General features: G+C 38.8%; 2 protein-coding genes across 3 annotated transcripts; both read right to left on the bottom strand.

The window, feature by feature from the left end:
* Positions 1–235: 235 nt before the first annotated feature.
* nat8l2 (N-acetyltransferase 8-like 2) lies at positions 236–4,266 on the bottom strand. 2 transcript variants are annotated; one of them, XM_023414033.2, is made up of 2 exons: positions 3,862–4,266; positions 236–2,193 (listed from the first exon to the last, which is right to left on the bottom strand). In XM_023414033.2, the coding sequence occupies exon 2, from the start codon at positions 2,179–2,181 to the stop codon at positions 1,510–1,512; it is 672 nt and encodes a 223-aa protein (XP_023269801.1). In that variant the 5' UTR covers positions 2,182–2,193; positions 3,862–4,266; the 3' UTR covers positions 236–1,509. The 2 variants fall into 2 exon arrangements, with proteins under 2 accessions (XP_023269801.1, XP_023269800.1); XM_023414032.2 differs by having other exon boundaries at positions 3,982–4,265.
* A 1,732-nt stretch (positions 4,267–5,998) lies between these two features.
* Positions 5,999–8,205, bottom strand: LOC111660653 (adenosine receptor A1-like). Its single transcript, XM_023414007.2, has 2 exons — positions 7,750–8,205; positions 5,999–7,454 (listed from the first exon to the last, which is right to left on the bottom strand). The coding sequence occupies exons 1-2, from the start codon at positions 8,076–8,078 to the stop codon at positions 6,800–6,802; spliced, it is 984 nt and encodes a 327-aa protein (XP_023269775.1). The 5' UTR covers positions 8,079–8,205; the 3' UTR covers positions 5,999–6,799.
* Positions 8,206–12,387: the final 4,182 nt, after the last annotated feature.

Here is a 12,387-nt window from a genome sequence, read left to right as displayed (position 1 = left end):
TGTATAATTTGCCGGCAGAACGAGGGGTGCGTTTGAATGAGCCGTTGATTTAATGGTGATAAGAAATAAAGCTGTGACGATCCTACACACTCATGATTCACCCACACAGGTGTTTTCATATTTTACTGGATTACACCTCCTCTCAGGACTATGTGGCTGTTCGCCTCACATCTCTCCGACCTTTCTATTAGTCGTGTTGCGCCTGTTTAGGTGGGAGAAACACACAGCCAGGTAAAACCTTTGAGAATGGGTTTATTTCTTGCATGTTTTTGTGTGCAAAACAGTGGAATGTTCTCTGTATCATTTGTGAAATTAAAATCAGTTGAAAAAAAAAAAAGTATAAATATATATATATATATATATATATATATATATATATATACATACACAGTACTGTGCGAAAGTTTAAAGCAGGTGTGAAAAAATGCTGTAAACTAAGAATGCTTTCAAAAATATAAATAATAATAGTTTATTTTTATCAATTTACAAAATACAAAGTGAGCGAACAAAAGAAAAATCTAAATCAAATCAATATTTGGTATTACTACCCTTTGCCTTCAAACCAGCATCAATTCTTATAGGTACACTTGCACAAAGTCAGGGATTTTGTAGGATTATAGTCAGGTGTACGATCAACCAATTATACCAAACAGGTGCTAATGATCATCAATTTGAACATGTAGGTTGAAACCCAGTCATTAACTGAAACAGAAACAGCTGTGTAGGAGGCTTTAAACTGGGTGAGGAGCAGCCGAACTCTACACTATCAAGGTGAGGTTGTAGAAGACAGTTTCATGTCACAGGTCATACACCATGGCAACACTGAGCACAGCAACAAGACACAAGGTTGTTATACTGCATCAGCAAGGTCTCTCCCAGACAAAGATTTCAAAGCAGAAATTTCATTTTTGATGTTTTGATCTCAACATCGAGTCTGTCTGGGATTGCATGAAGAGACATAAGGATTTGAGGAAGCCTACATCCACAGAAGATCTGTGGTTTGTTCTCCAAGATGTTTGGAACAACATACCGGCCAAGTTCCTTCAAAAACTGTGTGCCAGTTTACCTAGAAGAATTGATGCTGTTTTGAAGGCAAAGGGTGGTCACACCAAATATTGATTTGATTTAGATTTTTCTTCTGTTCATTCACTGCATTTTGTTAATTGATGAAAATAAACTGTTAACACTTCCATTTTTGAAAGCATTCTTAGTTTACAGCATTTTTTCACACCTGCCTAAAACTTTTGAACAACAATAACTATCTGGTGAATCTTGACTCTTGATCCAATAAACTTAGAAGAGCAGCAATGTGTCATGTTTGAGACCAACGAATAGGTCGTCCATACAGTACAAGTGAAACACATTTTAAAACTTATGTGTGTGTGTGTGTGTGAGACATAGCTTACTAATAATAGTTTCGGTAAAGTATTATCACTGCAAAAGCTTAAATCGCTGATAAAGAGGAACAGAACAGGAACGTCACAGTGGCTGATCAGGGTTATTTCAGGCCTACAATTTTTTTTCCATTCTTAAAACTGTGACTTTGGCCAGTGTTACAACCCACAAGGGAGCCTCTGTTTTGGTGTGTGAGAGGATGTGGCAGAACCCCAGTTTCTCGTATAGGGCCACGGCAGCCGTCTGGGTGGAGCTGGTCTCCAGCACCACCTTGGAGAAGCCTCGTTCCTTACAGAAGTCGACCACGATCTGAGCCATCCTGAAGCCCAGGCCCATCCTTCTGCACAGTGGAGAGATGATCATTCTGAACAGTTCGCCGTACTTTTCTTTCCCACTTTGTTTGGCCATCACAGCCACCATACCCATGATCTGCACTCTCCCATCAACTTCAGCCTCAACCACCCAGAAACAGTCATCCGGTCTGCTCAGATAGTTCCCAGGGATGTCCTGCATGTCTGTCCGGAGTCTCTCCCTGACATAGTCGGCATATAGCTTATAAGAGCAGTAGTAGACAAAGCCTACCCAAACTGCTGGTAACACCACAGCCCCTAACACAGAGCTGAGGAGGTATCCAGCAACACACAGAGCCAGGGTGATGGCGAGGTAGAGAGGGCTGGTCATGGCTTTGTGAAAACATGGACGGATGTGCTCCTTGATGCCGATGCTGAACAGAGTGAACACCGTGTCCTTGTCTGAGGGACGGTACCGTCGGATTTCCAGCTTCATGGCCAGAGGGGACTTTAAAAGAAGAAATTAAAAGAAGAATCATGAGAAATTTTTGTTGCAATGGAGGTAAATCCCTAAGTATAAGCTCTTTAAGGGTACAACTAATTATTCAGTTTACCTGCTGATTATTTTTTCAATTAATCTTTTTATCTATGAAATGTTGAAAAATGATGTAAATTAGTTTTAGTCGACAATCAGTCATAAACCCAAACATATTCAGTTTACTGTCAGAGCAGCAACTCCACACACTTGAGGAGCATCTATTGTGTATCACATCCATTTGTGTAATCACCATTTAAGATGGACACTCGCCTAAAAACTTGGCTATAAAAAATGTACAAGATGGCATCAGTAATAATGTTTCATTAGGCATTATTAATTCAAAGTATAGTTATAGGGCTATGCAAGAATTCAGTATAATTATCCACAGAATTTATATTTTGATGATCACATACTGTCATTGCTAAATATTCTGTGTGACTAATGATTGATTCCAATCAAATCCAATGTAATTAATGCATTTAACTGTAATTTATCTAACCCAATAAGTTATTGGAGTGTTTATCATTGATGTAACCACCCTGATAAAAGCTTTTTCCATTTTAACATATTAGTGTGCCTTTTTTTTTTTTTCTAGTACTCAGTAGTATTTTTGACACGTGCAATAGCAGACTCTGGTTTGCACCTCCTCCCTTGTTTTTATAGGGAGTTACTGAGATTTTTGTTTTATATGTGAAAGGTTTTGGCTGAGGTAATGTATGACACTGAAACACAGATCCTTGTTTGTTTTTTTTTTGGTTTGTTTTTTTGCTTTCTGCAGCGTCTGAGAGATAAAAGCCAAGGCCAGGTCATCCATAAGTGATTTTCCATCACATGATCATCTTTCAAATATTAACTATGAAAACTGCAGGAAAACTGTACAGACGATAATTAGTTCTTTTACAGCGTTATAACCAGTCTCCTGTGCTAGTCTGAACTGTTTCAGTACAGGGTTTCTGCAGAGCTCGCCAAGTTAAACTTAAGACTTTTTAAGGCATTTTAATACCACACCGAATGTAATTTAATATCTGAAGGACCAAAGAATGATAAACAGCTATGAAAACCAGAGGGGATGATAGGCCTACTGCTTAGGAATATTTAAGTGCATAAATGTATTGATACTTATATCACATTTTTGTCACTACTTCCCCAATGTATATAGGCTAACGATAATTCCTAATAAGTAATCATTAAACATGACCTGGACCTGGATAAGCAGCAGAAAATGGATGGAAGGATTAACAATTTATTTAAGGTCCACATATTGGTTTTACATAACATCAGAGGCCTGAACAGTCGCACGGCTGATTTTCCAGACAGTTTGTTTTCAATTTCACATTTATAAGTAACGTTGCCGTGGGAGGCTATAATATAGTTGTAAATGGAATTTAAGGCTTTTCAATCCTATTTTTAAAGGCCGTTTTTATTAGGAAACTGAACTTAAGCCTTTCGTAAGACCTGCAGACACCCTGCAGCAGTCAAGTCTTCATATCGTGACCAGTAACAAGTCAACATCATGTTTGTCATGATTCCTCTTAGTGTAAGTTTCTACAGTTGACTAATCATTGCAAGAAATTCAACTCAAATCAACTTTGGTAGAGGCCTTATATAAACCAGTTCACGTGTGAGCCATAAACTTACCTGTAACGCTGTACTACTAATTTAACTCGCTGCAGAACAGCTTAAATACTGCATGAAGGAGTTTTTTCCTGCTAGCTACATTATGATTTCACGTTTTAAGGAAAACTTGCGCTTTCTTACATTACTCAAGACAACTTGCAGAAAACGGTCCTTGTCCACGAACAGCTCAGTCCAACTGTAGCGGCTCATATGAAATACTGTGAACCCGTTTGAAAGTTCACTTTACAGCGGAGACGTCAACAGATCGACGACCTGATCTTTCCGTTTTATTTTTATGCCGGGTCGAAGTTCAAGGGAGAAGTAATTAGACATGAGGCCGCTCACAGAGTCTGTGGTGCAGCGTTAATGATCCTGGGGGAAACGACTGTGACTCCCACATATGTCCCACTGATGTCCAGAAAAGCCAGCCTCCATGATCCGTGACACCGGATGTAGTTGGGTGTAACCCAAAGAGGCAGACTAATTCATCCATTAACATACAGAAAAAAAACTCAGTGTTATCAGGGGATGGACCTAAATTACAGATTTATTCATAAACATGCAGGATTTAATGCAGAAAGTGACAACTGCAACATAATTTTTGCACCTGCAGTGGCATGCATGGCATTGACGGATGTTTCTATTAATATCTTTGTGATAATACAGTGCAGGAATATGGTTTAATATCAGCCATATCACAGCTGTGCTGATAATTAGTATAACATCACGACCTCGAGTGTGATATTGCTTTTATACAAAGGTTATACGAGTGCCGTAATAGTTAAATTAGCAACAACAGATGATCTGTTTGTTTATTTCATCATTTTTTTTGGCAACGCCAAAACAAATAGTTCCGCAACTGGACTGGTACTGCACTGTTGCTAAGCAACATATAAACATTTTCCTTACCTGCACAGTGCACACTAGCTTGCTACTTTGCCTACACCTTAACTCGCCGCTTAAGTGCGCCGAAGTATCTAGGCTTCCTCCCTTCATCCTTTTCTGACGACCTTACATCATTTAAGTCAAATATTATTTCTGGAAATATATTCATCCCTACAAAGTTCTAATATAGATAACGATAGCGTTAATGTAACGCTGATTAATAGAACGCCTGTGAAGCGGAGTGATACACGTGGTTAAAAGTCCCAGTGCTGTTGTACTTACTTGGTCAGAACTAAATGTTGTATAATATGTATTTTATTTTTCAGATTTATGTATTTCAGAGGGCAATGGGCTGCAAGTGCTGTTGTATGTGGATTCATGATATATACTGTCCATATACAAATGAACATTAAATAAAAAAATAATCAGGCCTTGAATACCTGCTGTAAATATTTTTGGGGCAAGTTTTAGAGAGTTTAGAGAGTATTTGTACCCCGGTGGAGAAAACCACAAGTGGAAATGATCTCATTTAACTTTCTCATTTAATCGGTTGATGGTCATTGTTTTCTGCACGAACTTGAAATAATTTAATGTATTACTGGCACTAACACCACTCTTATGTTTCTAACCAATTTTTGCTGTAAAGTAATACATTTTGGGAGATGATTGTAGCTATTAAACATGCATCATTTGTTTTAGTTTTTGAAAAGAAGTAGATATCAGCACATATTAGATGTTTTATATCCTAATTTTTCTATATTTGCTGGTGAAAAGATGATTTCTTCTTGATTTCTTGATTTTCTTTCTGCAACACAAATACAACCTTACAATCCTCCCTTTTTATATCCCCTTTTTTTCTGCAGGGGCTGAGGTTACATGTTGATAAACATCTATTCAATAACAAACATATAATCATAAGAAATAACATTTGATATCACATTCATAACATATCAAATTCCTCAATGCAAATAGGGGCGAAAAACCCTGTAAAAAGGGAAAATTCCCCTATGACCCCTAGAAATACTTTCCAGCCATCTTTAGGCAGTCGCCTTTTTAAGCTTGCATTGGGCCCATATTGTTTTCCTTGAATTACATCTAATTCTTCACAGAGAGGGCAAAACAAGGAGCAAAACTTCATAAGTCAATGAAGAAAAATAAAACTTTTGCTCACCTGTTTGCCGACTCCGCCGCTGTTTTGTGACGCCAACTGAAAACTTGATTTCTTGTGACCGAGAGATGGAAAAGTGTACAAATCAGACCAACAAGTTAACGCTTCAGTTTGGCTGGTTTATTTGTGCACAAAGGACAGATCTGGTGCTGGGTACACCAAGTCTCTCACTGAATGACAGAACTTGAGCTTCTTATATCCTAACTTGATCAGGGCCTGGTAATTATCATCTGTTTAACCTCAAAACCTTTCTCTCAATGTTTCACTTTTATTGCTTACATCCTCCTGGAAGTACCTGCATCACTAAATCTCTGCCAGGATGTAGATAATCTTCTAAACACCAATATAACCATAAAACCCTTGACGTTTGACAGACCCCGTTATCTCCTGCTCCCCCAAAGGTCAGCAGCCTACCTAAAGTTCACATTCTTGACATCCTTAAACCAAAGTTACCAACATGCAACACAAATACAACCTTACAGCTGGCTACAACAAAACCTGTGCAAATCTAGTTAAAATTACATCAATTGTGTTTGTTGTTGTTGTTGTTGTTTTAATATGTTACAGAAATTCACTTCCTGGGAGACTAGAAAATACATCTTTAATAGAACACGTTTTGGGAAGTACATGTGTTTGCCATTTTACTGAGTCAGCTGAAAACATTGATCATCTTGTGCATCAAGAAAAAAATACAAACAATAGCGCTCAGCAGGTATTTTTAAAGTGAAAAAAACAGTGTCACACTGCTAACCACACACCTATAAAAGTACAGTATGTCTCTGTCTCTAAAATAAAGCGTGAGACAGCTCAGTAAGATTGTGATTAGTCATCTCTGACTCAAAGCAAAGGTTGTATTAATGCTTGTGGTAAACAATGTGGCTGTATAGTCATGAATCAAATCTGCTGTCATTCATTTTTGGCCACACTGTTAATGGTACTGATGGGATTGTTGTCTGTCGTCTGGCTTGTGTGAGATGCTTGATTTTCTTCTCTGCATGCGATATACCGTCTCCAGAGCTTCAGGTATGCAGCCCTGATCTTCTGTATTTTGAACGCATACACAACTGGGTTTACAGCTGAGTTAGCATGAGAAAGCAGGATGCCCACATAGAATGCTATCTCTGGTACATAATTCGGCCCATTAAAGTAAACAATGCAGTTCATTATGTGGAGAGGGAACCAGCACAGTGCAAAAAGAGCCAATACCAGGGACAGAGATCCTGCCAGCTGCTTCTCTTTCCTTAGGTAGTTCAGAGATTGTTTCTGGGCACCGCTACCTGGTTTCTCTCTAAGGTTCCCTCGTATGGTACAGAATACAAAGCCATACAATACAATCATCACCATCAGAGGTGTCAAACTGCAGAGAAAAAAGCTGAAGTACACCAGGTATGACATGGGGATCACAGTTATGAAGTGGCAGATGATGGTAGAGTTGACTGAATTAGACAAGGCTTCACCGTTGTACCATCCAAGCATGGGAGCAAAGCTTAGAGGTATTGCAACAAACCAACATGCTGTTACTGCAAGCCATGAATGTCTCTGTGTCACAGTCCTTTTGTACCTACAGAGAAAAACACTAGTTATAGGTATCATCAAGAGTTCCCTATGTATTTGTGTTTCCAACTACACTGACACAAAATAAATTAAAAATAGTATAACAAAATTTGAGTAAGAATTATAAAATTTAGTGCAAGCTATATAAAAAGTGCAAGTAAACAAAAGCTTTTTGCCTTATTCATTGTCCAAAACACCTCACAGTACCACCACTACATGTATTTAGCATAGGAAACTGAATTCCTTACCCTACCAGTGCAACTTTACTTTTATCTCAGCAAGCATTGTCTCAATAATCTTACCTGAGAGGGATATACACCCGGAGGTAACGGTCCACTGCAATAGCCACCAGACACAAAATTGAGACTAAGGTCAACAGGATGACCATGCAGCTGATGAAGAGACAGCCATGAAATGAAGTCTTCACTCGTCCGTCCACCAGCACAGCCAACGGTATGGCTACACAGCCAACCATAAAGTCAGCAACAGCCAGAGAGACAATCAGGCAGAAGGTGGGCAGTTGAATGCTCTTACTGGTCCACAGAGCCAGAATAACCAACAAATTACCCAAACAGCAGCTGACAGCAATGAGCACCTCCACCAGTGTGTAGATCACTTCACCCACATTCATTGTGCTTCCTATCTGCCTAATGTTTGATAGTATCTGGTGAAGCTTGTCTGAATGTCTCTGTCTGAATGTCCTGTGCACTTAGAGGAAGTCCTAGTAGTTTGATTATATACATATATCATATATAATCTATGGGTTTGAAAAAAACTAACCATAGATTGGTGCAGAGGGAGTTTTTATTTTTACTATAAAAAGAAGCCACAGAAGAATCCACAAAACCACATCATTGATGAGCAATATAGTTCCTTACCAGAAAAAACAAACCCACCGAAAGCAGCTGGACCGGTGTGTTTAATGTTGTGTTTATGCAAGTGCAGCAGTGCAAATTCCGCTACATAGTTTGGTGTGAAATTGCATTTCCGCTCAGTCAGGCAACCGTTCATAACAAGAAAAACAACATGTGGTACTTTTTAATAACACACCCCTTATAAAGGCTTTATAATAGTTAATAAATGAATGCTTTACAGATGACTTAAATTCCATTCCTAAGAACAACAATAGGCCTACTTTGTATTTTTAGGTAGAACTTCAAAAAGAAGACTTAACAAATGGACTGGTTGACCACTTGACCTCTTTAAATATGTGTGAGACCAAAAAAATGCATCCAATCCTGTACCGGAATACATTTATTAAGGATTTATTAACATCTATGAAGGAGATTTTGTGGAGTGCTGCACAAAGTGTCACTAATTACCTGTAGCACACAGTAACAGGTAGTTTGTGTCAAACTAGGGATTTTCAAAATCAGGCTAACCTGCAAGCTAACTGATGGGGGAGGCAACTTACTTCCCCCGACTTATTTCCCTCCTACTTACTTCCCCCGACTTACTTCCCTCCTACATACTACTGCAAACTTACTTCCCCCGACCCTATATAGACTAGAATCTGCACAAACTTGAATTTGTCAAGGAGATTTATTTTACCGTTTTACAGATGTTGATTTGCTGCTAAAAACATTGGAATTATTTGTGAACATCACTTTACAAGTTCAAAATCATTTGGACCCAAATTTGAGACTATATGGGTATGGAGTGTAGTCATCCACATAACTTAACCATTTCTCTCTGCTTGTGATGAGTTGTATGCCCTCTTTCCATTAGCATACCAGTGTCAAGTATCACTGTTATCTCTGGTTTGACATGTGATGCATTGAGTAAAAGTGGAGGACAGGGAGGCATGATATAAGTGTCAGATATGAGAAACTAAGGACCAAAATGCAAAAGGGTTTGGTAGGAAAAAAAGGGTTATTTTAATTAAAGAAAACCAAACTCACAACCCAAGCAGAACTAAAAAAACAGAACCCAGGTATAGCGTTAACGCCATATTTAGAATTTACTCTCGTTGAAATGGAGCACCAGTCCTCTGGGAGGACAACAATGAATTACTTCATTGCCAAATTTATCAATCTCATATTGGAAGCCATGACTTCTCGATTCAATGGATCTCCAGTCTCTACGTCAAAAGAACACAACAGGACAACAACTGGGTGTAAATACAGGAGTTTATTAACTAAACTACTATCTACAGAGTAAATGCAAGGTGTAATAATCATAAAGATGAAAATAATAATGAAATGAGCAGTGTGATGAGTTAGCAATGGTGGGAGAGAATATGTTATGGCTATACACTATGGCTATACAGCTAATGATGCTACATCTACGAATTAGGTTTGATGATTAAATATTGCTATATTTCGACATCAACCCAGTCATGAGCAGAGTGTTAAAACCGGCCTACTGTGAGTTGCGCTGTAGCTGAAGACCCTTGGCTGGAACCTCAGCTTCTCTGCAGGCGGTCGTGCAGAGATGTTATCTGCTGGCGTCTCTTGTGGGTTGATGTGAAATAAACTCTAATGCTCTTCACTTTGGCTGGATAACTTTAGAGGAGACTGGCGTTGACCAGACGACTCTAAAGTTGTCAAAATCTTCAAAAAGGAAAACTTGATGATGATTTAAAAGTTACAAAATTACTCTGAGGCACTTCTGTTGCTTTGGTTCAGTTGGTCTTGACTTGCCTTATAAAAATAAAAGATTGCACATGTACACAAAAATGATGTTACTTGGAGCTTGTGGCAAAGAAAAATAAAGGACGTGAAAAGCGCAAAAATGACTAAGAGCCATGAGTTTGTGGCGAGCAGCTTAGAGCTAAGAGTTTACGTGGCTACAGAGGCTTTGAGCCGGGACTCTGAGCTTTGAGCAAAGTTCTCAGCTTCTAGCATCTTCTTCCTTCTTAGCATCTTGCAGAGTTTCTAACGTGTGTGAATTGTTCACGACTGTTTTATCCCCTGGGGGCGGGCGCATGTTTCATGGGCACCACCCATCTTTTCCTGTGTTTCCACTTGGAGAAGAGAGTAATTTTCCACTGAACTTTGGAATAATTTAATTCTAGAGTTTACTTATAAACTCGCACATCTGTCTTCCACCATGACCACAAAACATTAAATGAAATAACATATAAAACTACTTGCACTAATAATGGCAGAGAGGAGTAATAGGAGTGTTGATTTCATATTACATCCTTCAAACCTGGAATTAATCATGATACAAGTGGTTAATTGATCAAACAACAATATAAACATTTCCCAAAGTTAAAAGTCTATACATGTGGATTACACAGCAGTTCTTTGACTGTAATAATAATAATATGGACATTCTGGATGTCATGTAGTGTGTTACCTCATGTGAAGGATGCTGACAGTATGGTCACATGACGGACATTGTCTTAAAATCTACATGCTACATTTCAAACATTTTATGGGATAGAAGTTTGGGGTTAAACTATTGCATAGGAACATCTCATGAGTTAGAGAACAGTTAGATAGTTAATTTTACATTCTTCCTTAGATCTGTGTCTGTGAAGAGTGTTCTGCTGGTCACTACCCAGGATTGGGATGTGGGTTGTAGTTTATGACTCTTATCTAGAGAGGGACAGAGGAAGGGAGGTTAGTGTGTGTGTGCGTGTGTGTGTTCATGCATGGCACAGACAGGCCAGGATTCACACCTGAGTGTTAATCAGTCCTTTTGTTGTTACTTGTCCTATACAAGAAACAATCAAATATCATTAGACAAAGTCTTATTGTTACAAACTGGAGATTTTGCCTATATTCTCCAGTTGTCTGGTGTCCATTGGTTAATCCTCTGGAGTTGACCCTTTGACCTTTGGTCTGGTTCTGTGTTTATCTGACATGCTAAAAGGATGTTCCGTTTGTGAGACAAAGGCCCTTTGTCTCTGTTTCCTATCAATTTGATAGTTTGATGGTGGGAAGAGTCGCGAAGTGACGATTGTGTGTCCGTAACTCTGCATGTCCTTACAATGAACTTCCTTAATGGCTTGTGACTGATGCCAGGTCAGGTATGTACGCTACACAGGTGAACTCAGGAACAAAAACCAAAAGTTTCAATCACACAAAACTAATTTAAACATAAATTGTCTGTCAGGGCAAACCATGACAATAAGTCTCTAGACATGAGGAGGACAGCCTGTGGGTGCAATGTTTGCAGATTTTATGTGGGAGTGGAGTGTGGGAAAACTGTGAAGGCAGAGGTGGTGAATGGCATCCACTCCACTGGCCGCAAAGTAATCCTCCATGGAGCTGATATTTTGATCCAACTGATGATCAATAAAGAGACATGATCATGACTGGAAATTTGAAATGAGAGATGTCAAGTCACATGTTTGATACTTTATCAGAGACTTTGCACCATAATTTAGAATTTTACAAAGTGTCAGTTTTAGCCAATGGGATCCTTTCCCTCCAGATGGTTGGTGATGTCAGGCTCTGTTTCCATAACAACACACTGCCAGCATCTGTCACTGAAGTCCCTTTGTTGTTCATTGACCACTGCTCAGGGAGTCGGTGTGGGAAACTGAGCTCAGCTTGTTACTCACACTGACTACAAGGCGGCACGTGTCCAAAGACTCTGCTACATCTGGGCAGCAGCAGGATTACTGTCTTGAGTTTATTTTAAATGACATGAATGGACTGCACTGTTTTGTGATATCTTACATTGTTTTGCTAAATGATCATCATTTTGATCATGCAAAATTTAATTTAAAAAATCATGATGTATAAATAAACGTCCAACTAAATGATCATTTCAAAATAGACGGATTTCATCTGCCACATTTTAGATTGTGGCTCAATAAAATTGCTAGAAAGAAAAAAAGAAAACAATTTCTTCATATATATTGTCATCAAGTGTAATTCATGAATCAAAGAATAAATGTTTTCTTCTTCACGTGTGATGGGATGATCAGCGTGTGCTCAGTCAAAGTCCTTGATCCCAGCATCAGGCAGCAGATCTGCTCTCTC

The sequence above is a fragment of the Seriola lalandi genome, unplaced genomic scaffold (genome assembly GCF_002814215.2).
Source record: "Seriola lalandi dorsalis isolate HSWRI2012SDOR001 ecotype SW California unplaced genomic scaffold, Sedor1 jcf7180002054520, whole genome shotgun sequence".
NCBI classification, from domain to species: Eukaryota; Metazoa; Chordata; class Actinopteri; order Carangiformes; family Carangidae; genus Seriola; species Seriola lalandi.
Note: the sequence above shows the minus strand (reverse complement) of the source record. Positions and strands in the feature narration are given on the sequence as shown.

Excerpts from the sequence above, each read along its gene's own strand:
- nat8l2 (XM_023414032.2), bottom strand. The coding sequence starts at position 4,050 with ATGAGCCGCTACAGTTGGACTGAGCTGTTCGTGGACAAGGACCGTTTT. Across the intron at positions 2,194-3,981 it reads TGCAAGTTGTCTTGAGTAAT|TCCCCTCTGGCCATGAAGCT; the intron begins GTAAGAAAGCGC and ends CTTCTTTTAAAG.
- LOC111660653 (XM_023414007.2), bottom strand. The coding sequence starts at position 8,078 with ATGAATGTGGGTGAAGTGATCTACACACTGGTGGAGGTGCTCATTGCT. Across the intron at positions 7,455-7,749 it reads CGGGTGTATATCCCTCTCAG|GTACAAAAGGACTGTGACAC; the intron begins GTAAGATTATTG and ends TTTTCTCTGTAG.